Source organism: Brassica oleracea, chromosome C4 (assembly GCF_000695525.1).
Source record: "Brassica oleracea var. oleracea cultivar TO1000 chromosome C4, BOL, whole genome shotgun sequence".
Taxonomy (NCBI): Eukaryota; Viridiplantae; Streptophyta; class Magnoliopsida; order Brassicales; family Brassicaceae; genus Brassica; species Brassica oleracea.
In genome coordinates this window covers 44,894,673-44,908,880 of record NC_027751.1, presented here as the reverse complement: position 1 = coordinate 44,908,880, position 14,208 = coordinate 44,894,673, and the positions used below count along the sequence as shown (strand labels likewise).

Sequence of the window (14,208 nt, the reverse complement as noted above, 5' to 3'; positions counted from 1 at the left end):
AAACATGTTTTTCGTTACCTCCAAGGGACAATTGATTTGGGCTTATTTTATCCTAAAAGTTCAAAAGGTCAAATGGTTGGTTTTGCAGATGCAGGATATCTTTCAGATCCACACAAAGCCCGATCGCAAACAGGATACGTTTTTACGATCGGAGGCACTGCTATATCTTGGCGTTCCCAGAAACAAACGCTCGTGGCTACTTCTTCAAATCATGCTGAGATCATTGCACTCCATGAAGCAAGTAGAGAATGTGTATGGCTGAGATCAATGAGCCGGCACATCTGTTCAAGCAGCGGAATTGGCGAAAATACGGAGCCAACTATTTTATATGAAGATAATGCAGCATGTGTTGCTCAAACAAAGGACGGATATATCAAAAGCGATAGAACGAAGCATATTCATCCGAAGTTCTTCTCATACACTCAAGAGCTCGTAAAGAAGAAAGAGATTGAAATAAGATATGTCCAATCATGCGACAATGCAGCTGACCTCTTCACAAAATCACTTCCGACTTCAGTATTCAGAAAACATGTTCGTAACATTGGAATGCGTCATCAGAAGGATCTATGACTGCTCATTCGAGGGGGAGCTTACGTAGTTGTACTCTTTTTACCTTACTATGGTTTTTCCCATTGGGTTTTCCTAGAAAGGTTTTTAACGAGGCAACATAGACGTTAAGCGAGAGTGGATAGTGACACCGGTCCCCAAGGGGGAGTGTTATGAAAGATTAGCCGCAAACGTTGAAAAATATAAAAGATATGGGGCCCGCTGCACTATTTGCACAGTGAATTTCTCTTCTATATAAACGATCGTTTCGATCGATTGTAAACACACCATTTCCTTCTTCTTCTAATAACACATCCTCTCTTGCTATCAGTGTTATCTTCTCATACGGGTATAAAATTTTGCCCTTATTTAAATTTCTTCGATACAATAAAATTCTATTTTTTTATAACATATTTATAAATGTTTGTACATATTGGATCGGAGGCCCATTACAATCCAATAAAAAAGGGTGAAGCCCAATTTATTCTTTAATACTGGTTTAGATTGTCACATTACCAAACGTTAGAGGTGGAAATAAAATATAGTAAAAGCTTAAGTGGGTTCCTGTTATTTTCAGATCATTTTAATTCCCTCGGATTTTGTTATTTTTTCTTGTTTGTCTCCATTAAAGTCAAATATAAAAGGGTGAATCCCAATAAACTCTTCAATATACAAGGTTAAAACTTTACAATACAAAGATTAAAGGTGTAAATGTAAAAAAGTAAAACCTGAAGCCGGGTTTTGATATTTTTTGATCTTTATAATTCACCCTCGGACTTTGTCATCTCTACTTTGCGTCCTCATTAAAGTTCAATAAGAAAAGTAGAAAGAAGCTCAATCAATTCTTCATCATTTGGTTTAAATTATTAAAGATACAAATGTAGGGGTGAAAGTGTAAAACAGAAAAGGTTTATGTCGGTTCCCGCTATTTCCCGATCTCTATATTCGCCCTCGGACTTTGTTCACCTTTCCTTTTCGTCTCCAGACGGTAGTATCTCCCCGGCGAACCGTCTCTCTCGCCGGCGATCGCTCCCGATAGGATCTGGTAAGTGATCAATTCCTCTCGTAGGATCTTGATTTCATTTTGAACCCTAGGATATCCAACTCTAATCCGCAGATATTGATTTTGAGAAGGAATCGATTCTAGGGTTTCGTGAAGATGCCGGCCACCGCAGGAAGAGTCCGCATGCCGGCGAACAATCGCGTCCACAGCAGCGCGGCGCTTCAGACTCACGGGATATGGCAGAGCGCGATCCGTTACGATCCCTACGCGCCGACGAGCAAGGAGGAGCCGAAGACGACTCAGGAGAAGTCCGATGACCCTGAGAACTCCTACAATAGCTTCCAAGGTCTTCTGGCTCTTGCTCGTATCACCTGCTCCAACAACGACGAGGCTCGTGGCTCTTGCAAGAAGTGCGGCCGCGTGGGGCACTTGACGTATCAGTGTAGGAACTTCTTGAGCGCCAAGGAGGATAAGGAGAGGGATGGGGGTGAGGTTGAAGCTGCTGTTGCGGCGGGGCTGGAGAAGGTCAGGAGATGTGTTGGTAAGGGGGAGGTTGAGGATGTGAGTAGTGAGGAGGAGGAGGAGAGTGAGAGTGAGGATTCTGATGTTGATTCTGAGATTGAGAAGATTATTGCTGAGAGGTATGGGAAGAAGAAGAAGGGGAGTAGTACTAGTGTTAAGAAGAAGAAGAAGCGGGACGAGTCTGAGTCTGATTCGGGAGGTGGGAAGAGAGTGAGGAGGTTGAAGAAGCGGAGGACGCATAAGAGGAGGAGTGGGAGTGAGTCTGAGGACGAGGGAAAAGGAAGGAGTAAGAGGAGGGGGAGGAAGAGAGGTGATGATTCTAATGAGTCTTCTGATGAAGATGATGATCGGAGACGGGTTAAGAGAAAGAGTAGAAGGGAGAAGAGGAGAAGGAGAAGCAGGCGTAGTGGTTCTGATGATTCTGATTCATCTGAGGATGATGGAAGAGGTAGAAGGCAGAAGCGTAGGAGCAAACTGGCGGCTTCTTCTGACTCCGATGTTTCTGGTGATGACAGAACACGCGTTGGAAGGGGTTCCTCTAAGCGGTCTGATGAGAAGAAGAGCAGGAAACGTCATCGCAGGAGGAAAGACTGAAGTAAAAGATCGATCATGTTCTGCCATTTCACATGCCTCTCTTCCATCTCTCTCTCTCGTATGTACAATGTTTAATAATGAAACCTGCCTCTGGGATTTGATTTTTGTTGGGACTCATGTGGTCTGCTCGTTTTAAGAATGTATTATTGAGATACTCCTGTTAATTGTGTGCGAGTCTTTTGACTCTTTACTGCTTCAGAGATCTATATAATATTTGATTATTTGTTTCTAAATGAAGTTATTGTCAAATTGTGTAACAATCAAAGAGCTCGAGTTTCATTCCTTGAATCACATCTTCTTGTGGGTCCTTTTAATCTCTTCCCCACAGATCCAACACTGATGAAGATCATAGAAATATAAACATAAATCTAAGTATTTTTTAAAGGGCTTATTCGTGAAATAGCTATCAAAAAAATGGAAAATGGAAATTAGTTTCGTAGAGAGAAAGTAGAGAGATATAGGAAGAGAAAGAGGGGAGAGGCTGGGATTTTAGGTAGATAGTTAATTATGTTTTTTTTTGGTATTATCTCATCCAATTTCCCATTAAATTTAGAAATTATTTTTAAGATTTACTACATGAGAAGTCTTTTCACGTAAGACTTCACAAACCACAAAAGACTTTAAAGTGTTTTATTCGTAAAATTCGTAAAACCGCATACATGTTTTTTGTTTGTCATAAGAGGTTTGTAATTTCATTAATATTTTGGGCATTTGATTGAATTTAGAGTAAATTTTTGTATGTGCAATTCTTTCAAATAGATTTTTTCAAGTTTTTGTCACAAAAACAATCATAAAAATGATCAAAATAGTTTCTTTTTATTTTGAAAATTTTAATATTTATTTTTTATTTTTTAAAATTTGAAACACTATCCCCAAAACTCCACCCCTTAACTCTAAATCCTAAGTCTAGATTAGTTAACCATAGGGTTAAAATACATTAAAAGCTATTTCGATCATTTTCTTCGTTAAGAGCTATTTTTGTGACAATAACTTAAAAAATACTATCCTAGAGAATTTTTCTTTTTATACGTTTAAGATTTAGAATGTCTTTCAATTGCTGTGTTGGTTTAATTTACTTGGTTTCACAACCAATGTTATGAAGAGCCAACGATAACGTAAGGAATTAGCAATAGATGGTATGTTTATACTGCTGGAAAATATTTATGGTGTTTGCACAGTTTTATTTGTATAATCTGGTCTTAAACTTTCACGGTTGTTGAACAGATGTGTCTGATGGATGTTTCTCTATCGTTTATGGAGTTTTGATTTCTAGTGGCTTATGACCATTGTGTAATAATATTTATGACCACTTCTACTGGCTTTTTGGCTGCATATTGCGTAGAGATATGAAGTTTTCCTCTTACAAGTCTTTCCTTGCGCGCGAGGTAAGCGAACGCTTTTTTAAACCAAGGGTAGCTTTTACAGGTACACGGACGTTCTCACTACTTTCCAATTGAGATTTATGAAATTGAGATTTCTATAAAAGGAATTTTCTCATTGTCAAATTACATGTTTTAAATATAAAAAATTGCTATGTATTTTTACTTTTAAGATATTGCATTTTTATACAAAATTTCTTCATAATATTGATATGTTTATATATATATATATATATAAACTATTTTGAAAATATATAGATATTTTCCTTTTTTATTTAAGAAAACAATTATTAATAAAAACCAAAAGAGAAATTTTGATAATAGCAATTACAAAATAAAATTAATTCATTAAGGTTAATAATGTAATAAATCATTGTGAGAATTAACATGAGCACGACACATAGAAAACTGAATTATAAAATAATATTATAGAGATTATTAATTCTTATGTACAATTTAATACATATGTAGTTTTGAAAATCAAAGTAAAAATAAAGTGTTGATCAATTCATAGATACATGAATTAATTTAAAGATAATTTTTAGAAAACTCTCTCATATACAAATTTATAAAAGAACTAAAATTTAACAATAGTCTGATATTTAATTTCCATTTATTAATATATTTTGAGTCATTTTAAAATTTATATGTATAAATAATTAAAATATTGTCACAAACAATAATATGTTACTATTTAATTGGCTATTTAATTTCGGTTGTAAGAATTTGGACTGATGTGATTATTTATTTTGTGTGTATATTCAGAGGCAGTCCTCGAAACTATGTGGTTAGAAGCAAAAAAAAAAAATATGGCCTATTCTCTTAAGGAAAATCGAACCCACAAAGCTTAAGCCTTGTTACCAATATTCACACCACTAATGCTAATAAGTAATAAGAACTTTTTGTTGAAATAAGGCCGCAAAATTTTATAATTTCTGGCAGCCGGAAGCAACAACTTCATCAGCTTCCTTCATGGGCCGGCTCTGTGTATATTGAATTAGATATCTCAATAATATTATTTGAAAAATTAGTTTCATACATGTCGTGCTCACGTTAATTCGTACGATTATTAATTACAAAAGCACCCATAATAAATTTAAATATTATATATGACTGCCACTATTAAAAATAAAAAATTATGCCAATTACATTTTTAATTTTCTTTTACTTTTTTTAAAAATATTTTTTCCAAAAAGATATAGAATAAAAAGTAATATTCATATAATAAAAACGAAAATCATATCTACAAATAAAATGGAAAGAAAACATATTTTATGAAAATAAATTTTATATATAAGGTTATTTCATAAAAATTTTTTTCACAAAAACAGTTTTGATCGTAAGAAATAATCATCTATTTATAACATAATATCAAACAACATAACATATATTCTAAAATTAATAAAATTATTTTATTTTCTCAGATTATTACAAAAATTAATTTAAGGTTTAATATTTTATTTTTCATTTTTAAAACTTTATATATTTATACAACATCACAGACCTATAACAATAATAACACATAAACCAATGTAGTTGTTATGGGTGATATTAATTAAAATATTTAAATTTATTTTCTACATCTAAAGTATGAAGTTTTCTAGAATTAAAAAAAAGAATATTATTTTGTAAATATTAAATATCTGTTCATGAGTTTTCTTAATTTTATTTCGTTAGTAAAATTTTGTACTAATCATCATTTTAGTTTTTTTTCTACCATTTTTTACAAATCCACAAATATCAAATTATACAAAAGAATTTACGAAAGTATATATGCATATTTAATATGAAGAACTGACTAGTGCAATAATTAAAACTTATCAATTATAACTTAGAATATTTTTAATTTATATTTTCTACATCTAAAGTATAAAGTTACTTAGAATTTTTTTAAGAAAATATTATTTTTAAATACGTTATGAGCTTTCAAAATTTTATCTTATTTATAGAACTTTGTACTAATCATCATTTTAGTATTCCTACTACTTTTACAAAAGCAAAAATGTCAAATTATAAAAAAGAATTTACGGATGTATATATGCTTATTTAAGATGAAGAACTGAACTAATGCAATAAATAAAACTAAACAATTTAGATTAATTAGAATTAAAAGTTATTGTGCTTCAGTTTGAAGAAAGAGAATTTTCATGTTTACCACATTGTTAATATCATTATTCATATTTAGCTTCACTAAAGAGACATTTTCACAAATACATTAAGAGCAAAAGACTTTTATACCATTGATATATATATATATATATAATAATAATTTTTTTTTAAAAAAATTATTTTATAGTGTTTGAATTATACATTTTCAAATTCAAACTTTTTATAATTTTTTTTTCTATGGGTTTTTCAATTTTTTTTTCGAATTTCAATAAGGAAATTTGAAAAAAAAATTGAAACTATTTTAAATTTTTTTAATGTATTTATTTATATATTTATAAGAATCATAAACTCCACATTCCAATACCTTACCCCATCCCTCAACACCAAACCCTAAGTCTAGATTAGTTAACCCTAGGAATATAAGTGTTTTTTACCTCTTTAAAAGTGAGAATAAAAGTGGTTAAGGTAAACATGAAAAATAGTATTAGGATTGTGGTATTTTGACAATTTTCCTTGAAGAAATATGTGTAACTCAATATAACCCACAAACTGAATAACTTAAACAATCTAAATTTTATGTTCAAAATCAAAATTCTAAATGCTGAAAGAAAAAAACAAAAATCAGAATTTTTATCTTTTTTGAACAAATCCGAATTTTTATATATTTCATCGTAAAGATATTATAGTTAAATTCTGAGAAGTAAATACAATTCAGTATACCCAAATAATAACCAAATATATTATATATATGTATATATATATATATATATTACATGTCTAATTAAAATAATATTATATTATTTAAATTAAATCATACATATAAATTACAAATTAATCATATCACTTCAAATGAATCAAACTGTTTACAATTGAACATGTCATTTTAGCCAAGGATTGGTTAATGCTGAATAAGAGTACTAGCTGACCATCCAAAGAGTAGATGATGTCTCGAGTTCGATCATCGATGATGGAGAGTGGACTATTAATCACTCTAATCTTCTGCCACAAGAACATTATGGGATTGGATCTTCTTGGTTAATCAGAAAAATGTAATTTTGATACTATGCGCTGAGAAGAGGTAAACAATAATACTTGCATGGACATGGAAAAATTGATTCAAAATTTCAAATACATCATAACCTTCTTGGTCTGATCACCATTGATATCAAACGTTTAAATCATTATCTCTTCGGGTGAAACTTGTATAGCAAGATGTTCGATAAATTTTCACACAATAAACTTCCATATGAATCTTCTTCAAAAACCCTAGCCGAAAAAAAGAGAGATTTTTTTTAGTTTCAAGCCGATGGCCGGAGGCTTCTATAGCTCCGACATCGGCTTGTTTGATTTGCTTTACTTCTTTTTCTTTGATTTTCTTTACTTTCTATCACTTGGTTTGTTCGACTGCCAATTTATTTTAAATCTGGCAAAGTTTTTTATTGTTCTTTTGTATGTTTCTTCCAATGGATTTGGTAAGACAAAAACTTCGGTTCAATTGAACCGTTTAGAAAAGGTAATTGACAGATCTACTGCGGATGGTGGCGACGGGTCTTACCGGCTCCAATCGTTGATGGTTCCTCATTTGATGGTGATGAAATCCTTGCTGCAAACTATGGTTACTTCGAAAGGCAGCATGAAATTCTATGGAACGGTAATCTCTTTGACTCTATTATTTTCAATAGAGCAATATAAATAGTTGTCTGGTCTCGGTGACTCCTACTGGAGTATTAAAAAAAGAGTAGCAATTGTTCCCAATTCAATTTGAAGCGTGGTGTTTTTGGATTAATATGAAGATTATCTCCCTTGAGATTCAACTATTCCAGAAGCAAATATAGAGCTTTTATATGAAAAATCTTTGGTCATCCACACGCAAGATAGATATGTGTTAGTTTACTTTGGATCCCTACTGGTGTATCTTTTTTTTATATTTGTTTTGCTAGTTTTCATTATTTAGAACTCTTTGCCTAGAAAGCTTAATAATACTATCCGACAAAAAAAATCATTATCTCTAACCATCTTCCTTCGCTTTAAATTCTCAACAAATAAAATTTATTGCAAATTTTTTATGAACGAGTGGCTTTCACATTTTAGGTGCTAGGATATGATTAGTTCTGGTTTCCTAATTGCTAGAAAGTTGGCTTTATATAGTGCCACTTAGTATTTTTTGTCACTGATATTGATATAGTGCCACTTGGTTTGTGGACCAACTTTTAAACACGAAGAATTAGAACCAACACTTTTCTTTTTGATAACATTGGTGTCATCCCAAAGGTTTTCTATGCCTAAAGACTAATCACCAAGAGGTTTATAGAAATTCGGATTTTCTAGTCACTTAAAGCGTCTATGGGTGGCCAAGCAGAATCGAACCCAGAGCGGAAGCTCCAGCTGAAATCCCTTTACTACTACGCCAGGACCACTTGGTTGAATTAGAACAACACGTATAAACTAAATTTCCGTGTTCGCTAAAAAACTCTGCTTATAACTTAATTTACAAATTTATATATTATATGTTGTATAAGGAAAATATCCCTTTTGAATAACCCAAATGAATTTTTGAACTATAAACTAAAGAAGCTTCCAAAAAATTAAAACTGAATTTTGAATTTCCTAACTTAAACCGATTTATGAATTCATTATAATGAAAAATTAATTATCAATTTTCTAAATATTGCATCGGTGAAATTTTTATAAAAAATTGTTTATTGAAGGAAATTTTTTATGCAATCTAGAGCCTAGCTTACACATGGATAATAGACCAGATCGTTTCTATATTATATACACATAATTTAGGGAGCACTTGTGATTTTTCTAGAATAACTAAAAAGTCTGTGTGAAAAAATAAATTTGAAATTAATTAATAAAGTCTCATTGACCTAAAATAAGTTTATTATGATACCACATGTAACAAAGAAAATTAGTAAAGTGCTTTCTAATTAAACTGAACTTTTAACTTAATGTTTTTTTGAACTTTTTCTTTCATTTATATACTTAATCAGTTTACTAGAAAATTAGATATAGATTACATTTACATTTACGCTTCAGATATTTTCTATCTATATATAAAACAAACAAAAGAATTGCCTGAGGGAAATTAATTTCATTTTTGATTAATTGGTGAGTGTCATAATGAGAACATTAAACATGGATATCTACTTATTTAAAATTTCTGTATAAATAGTCCTCTTGTTTCTCTTCGTAGTTATAAAAATGGGAACCTTTTTCTTCTTCTTCTTCCTCGCTTTGTGCACCCTTTCTTCTAGCATCTCAATTCTTCTAGCATCTCAATTCAAAATCCTCGCGAGCTTCTTCCATTTTCTTCTTTAGACTGATTCGTGCTTTCGAATCTTTATATCGGTCTTTGAATATAAACGTAAGCTCTCTCTCTCTCTCTCTCTCTCTCTCTCTAGTGTGCCTGTTTATTTTCGAATGTTGATTTCGTAGATTGTTCGGATGAAATTGAGTCGAGAGATTGATTAACAACCACAAAAATTGCATAGGTTTATCGGAATGTATAAGTTTTGGATTGAGAATCTAATAAATCTCCATAATTTTCACTTGAGAATCATTGTGTGTTTTTCCCTTCATCCATAATCGATCCAACCAAAAAATGACTAATTATACCTGAGATTAGTGGCCAAAAAGCCAACATTACAAAGTGGACATATTATCACATTAAGTATCACATTGAAAATTGGATGCATGTTAAAGTATATACAAGAGATATGAGATAATCCCTCGGTACCAATTAGTTTTGAGTTGGAATCCTATAATAAGCCCAAACTAACAAATTCTTATGTCCTATTTTCTCTGTTAGGAGCTATGAAACTTTTATGTCCAAGTGATAATGTCCTGAGATTTTCGTTCGCAAGCCGGCTATTCTCTCGTGAACTGGTTAGCATTGATGAGAATTCGAAGAAGAAATACATTAGTTTACCTTCTTGTTGTGGTGGTTTGAGGAAGGTTTTTGCGTCAAGACATTATGTGCGAGGAGTACACTTGCAAGATTCGTCGGTTGCTGAGAAATGTCTGCCAAGAAGAGAGACTGGAGAGGCTTGGCTTGGCTTTGTGAGGACGTTGTTGATTGACAATTATGATAGTTACACGTTCAACATATATCAGGCATTGACTACTGTTAATGGAGGTACCTTCTTTTCTTTATCTTTGTCACTCTCTTTACATATATTCTAGATTTTTTTTTCAAACTTCTTATACTTGTATACTGTGTAGTGCCTCCTGTGGTTATTCGAAACGATGAGTGGACATGGGAAGAAGCTTACCGTTACTTATATGAAGACGCTGCTTTCGATAATATTGTTATATCACCTGGACCTGGTTCTCCCATGTGCTCATCTGATATAGGTACCAGCCATGTACTGTTAATTATAGACCCACCCACCTACCTATGATTTTATTTTCTCCAACTTCACTTCGGGTTTTCAGGAATATGTCTTCGCCTTTTGCTTGAGTGTCGTGATATTCCAATTCTAGGCGTCTGCCTCGGCCACCAGGTACTTCTTCGTCATAAAGATGACAATTGCTTCAAAAATATATGAGCTTATTCGGTCTTAGCTCTTGTATAGTCGGGAAAATGAGTAGTTTATCTCTCTCTCTCTCTCTGGAATTTCTGAACCAACCAAGACAACATGATTTGACAGGCACTGGGTTATGTCCATGGAGCTCATGTGGTGCATGCCCCAGAACCAGTCCATGGACGGTTAAGGTATTGAGGAATGTAGTTTTCAGTATACATGGCTTTTTCTAATGCTTCTTTTCCTGAATTGAATTCTTTTCAACTGAATAAACTTGTTGATATTTGGTCATATGCTACTCACTATTTCCATATACTTCATGTAGTGGGATTGAACATGATGGGAACATATTGTTTTCTGATATACCATCTGGGAGAAACTCTGATTTCAAGGCAGGTCATCTACTTTTTATTAACACGCAACATTCATTGATCTCTCTCTAAATACAAAGTACAAAATTTTCTTGGGACATTCAATTCTACAGGTTGTTAGATACCATTCACTGACCATAGATAAGGAATCACTGCCAAAGGAACTCGTACCAATAGCTTGGACGATTTATGATGACAATGGTTCTTTCTCTGTTCCTGTGAATAATCAAAGTTATTGGCCTTCGTCCCATGTTGATGGAAAACAAGATAGACACATTCTAATGGGCATCATGCACTCTACTGTTCCACATTATGGTTTACAGGTTTTGATGTTTATTAGGGATTGCATATAAGCTTAGTTTCTTTCATTGTTATGCGGTCTTTGATATGCATTATACTTTCAGTTTCATCCAGAGAGTATTGCTACCACCTATGGAAGTCAAATATTCAAGAACTTCAAAGACATAACTCTGGATTACTGGAATGGCTGCAAAGCTCCATCATTGCGTCGAAGAAAGATTAATGAAACCGGTAAGCTCTTTTTTTTAAGTTAATAATTTCCTTATTGCTAGACTGTAGCTCCTTTCTAAGATCTATTGTTGTTTTTTGTATCCTGCACGTTACTTCATAATTAATTAACCGTCTTTGAGCTTTTCTGAATAATATTATATTTATTTTAGGAAACTTGCAGGTGCCTGGTGCTTGTGGATTCCTGAAAGAACTTTCCAGAAGTAGAATTACAGGAAACGGTTCTAGTTATTATGGTAAGCCTAGGACGTCCCTCTCTACTGCCAAGAAAAATGGTGTAGACGTCTTAGAACCTAATGCAAAATTGCTGAGGTTGAAATGGAAGAAGCTTGAACGTCTTGCACATAAAGTTGGTGGAGCAAGAAATATATTCATGGAACTCTTTGGTAAAAGTAGAGGGCATGATACTTTTTGGCTGGATACTTCTTCTGGTGACAAGGTTGGTACTCTATTTCTCCTCAAGTTGTGTACTAGAACTAATGATTTGATTTTAAAGAATGTTAGTTGCAATTACATTGTTCCAGGCTAGAGGGCGATTTTCGTTCATGGGCGGTAAAGGTGGATCCCTCTGGAAGCAGTTGATATTTAGTTTATCTGATCAAAGGTTTTACACATCTCACTTACTCTTTCTCTATAGAGGTTTATGATCTTTTATGACTTTCTGTTTTTCAGCGAGATTACATCTAAACATGCTGGACACCTTCTGATTGAAGATGCTAACTGTTCTACCGAGAAAAGATTCTTAAAAGAAGGCTTTCTAGATTTTTTACGTAAGGTATGGCGAAAGACTTTCCCCTAGTGGATATATATGTTCTGACTTGAAATCATTAAAAACTACTCAACTGTATATTTACCAGGAACTTTCATCCATCTCTTACGATGAGAAGGACTTTGAAGGGTTGCCTTTTGATTTTTATGGTGGATACGTAGGTTGTATTGGGTACGTGTTACATAATTTTTAGACCATGAATCTCTCTCACAAGCCCTTCGCATATATAACTACCTTTACTTGCATCGCAGGTATGATATTAAAGTCGAATGTGGAATGCCAAATAACCGTCACAAATCCAAGGCTCCGGATGCATGTTTTTTCTTTGTAGATAACATTGTCGCCATTGATCATCATCTTGATGACGTTTATGTATTATCTCTTCACCAAGATGGCACCGTAGAAACCTCCTTCCTCAAAGATACCGAAGAGAAGATCATTAGCATGAACGTTTCGTCTACAAGAAAGTGGAAGGATCAAACGCTTCCTCCTATAGATTCATCTACAAGTTTTGTCCCTGACAAATCACGAGAGCAGTATATCAACGATGTTGAGAGGTGTATGCAGTACATCAAAGACGGGGAGAGCTACGAGCTTTGTCTCACTACTCAGAACAGATTGAAGATAGGGAACACTGATCCTTTGGGACTCTATCTACACCTCAGAGAGAGGAATCCAGCTCCATATGCAGCTTTTCTCAACTTCTCTAATGCAAATGTGTCTTTATGCTGTTCATCCCCTGAAAGGTTTCTTAAGCTAGACGGACATGGAGTGCTTGAAGCAAAGCCGATCAAGGGTACTATGGCTCGTGGCTCCACACCTGAAGAAGATGAACTTCTCAAACTGCAATTGAAACTCAGGTACCACCAAAACCTTTAAGTATCATAAGAGCACATTATAATATAAGAATAAAAAAAAATTGGTGAGAGAAGAGATATTGCATCTCATTTGAGAATTTCTCTGAACCTCTTTTTGCCACTTGATAGTTTATAATAGGTTCATCATTTTTCTTTTATTTAGTAATTTTTGTTAAAAATATTTATATATTAATTGTTAGATACTCAAAATGAGTCTAGAATTTTTGTACTTTAACATTCATTGACTTGACCTTTCGTTCATGTAATCAGTGAGAAGAATCAAGCAGAGAATCTGATGATTGTTGACCTTCTGAGGAATGATCTTGGTCGTGTATGTGAGCCTGGCTCAGTGCATGTGCCTAACCTCATGGACGTGGAAACATATACAACAGTACACACTATGGTGAGCACGGTCCGTGGACTTAAAAGGTCAGATATTAGTCCAGTGGAATGTGTAAAAGCAGCTTTCCCTGGCGGGTCAATGACCGGTGCTCCGAAACTGAGATCGGTCGAGATTCTTGACTCGCTTGAGAAGTGTTCGAGAGGTCTTTACTCTGGCTCAATAGGGTATTTCTCATATAATGGCACATTTGATCTGAATATTGTGATAAGAACAGTGGTGATACATGAGGGTGAAGCTTCCATTGGAGCAGGAGGAGCAATTGTTGCGTTATCAAACGCGGAAGATGAGTTAGAGGAAATGGTTCTTAAGACTAGAGCTCCTGCTAATGCGGTCATTGAGTTTTGTAATGGTGGTTCACTGATCAGAGAAGACACTAGTTCTAGTTGTGTCTTGATGGGCCGGTAAAGCGAAGGGGCTTCCTCATCCATCGGTCGAGGCTCTGTGTTGTGGCTTTTTATCAGTTATTTTTAAATAAATAAAAATATTATTTGAAGATTTCTATAGAAAATTAAAAAAAAACGTATATAGTTGTAGACTTGTATGAGATTTGATTGATAAATAAAATTTCATTTTCAAAATAGTGATTTGATTGATGCCT

General features: G+C 33.6%; 2 protein-coding genes across 4 annotated transcripts; both read left to right on the top strand.

The window, feature by feature from the left end:
• The first annotated feature begins 1,449 nt into the window (after window positions 1–1,449).
• On the top strand, window positions 1,450–2,886 carry LOC106336693 (CAX-interacting protein 4-like). Of its 3 annotated transcripts, none has more exons than XM_013775609.1 (2): window positions 1,450–1,591; window positions 1,694–2,886. In XM_013775609.1, exon 2 carries the CDS (start codon window positions 1,706–1,708, stop codon window positions 2,663–2,665), a length of 960 nt encoding a protein of 319 aa, XP_013631063.1. In that variant the 5' UTR covers window positions 1,450–1,591; window positions 1,694–1,705; the 3' UTR covers window positions 2,666–2,886. The 3 variants fall into 3 exon arrangements, with proteins under 3 accessions (XP_013631063.1, XP_013631064.1, XP_013631062.1); XM_013775610.1 differs by having other exon boundaries at window positions 1,462–1,591; window positions 1,664–2,886; XM_013775608.1 differs by having other exon boundaries at window positions 1,467–1,591; window positions 1,681–2,886.
• Window positions 2,887–9,374: 6,488 nt separating this feature from the next.
• On the top strand, window positions 9,375–14,207 carry LOC106340153 (aminodeoxychorismate synthase, chloroplastic-like). Its single transcript, XM_013779014.1, has 14 exons — window positions 9,375–9,523; window positions 9,968–10,294; window positions 10,381–10,512; window positions 10,594–10,661; window positions 10,809–10,873; window positions 11,008–11,074; window positions 11,167–11,376; window positions 11,458–11,584; window positions 11,734–12,020; window positions 12,106–12,185; window positions 12,254–12,356; window positions 12,439–12,521; window positions 12,602–13,210; window positions 13,478–14,207. The coding sequence occupies exons 2-14, from the start codon at window positions 9,973–9,975 to the stop codon at window positions 14,013–14,015; spliced, it is 2,691 nt and encodes an 896-aa protein (XP_013634468.1). The 5' UTR covers window positions 9,375–9,523; window positions 9,968–9,972; the 3' UTR covers window positions 14,016–14,207.
• Window position 14,208: the final 1 nt, after the last annotated feature.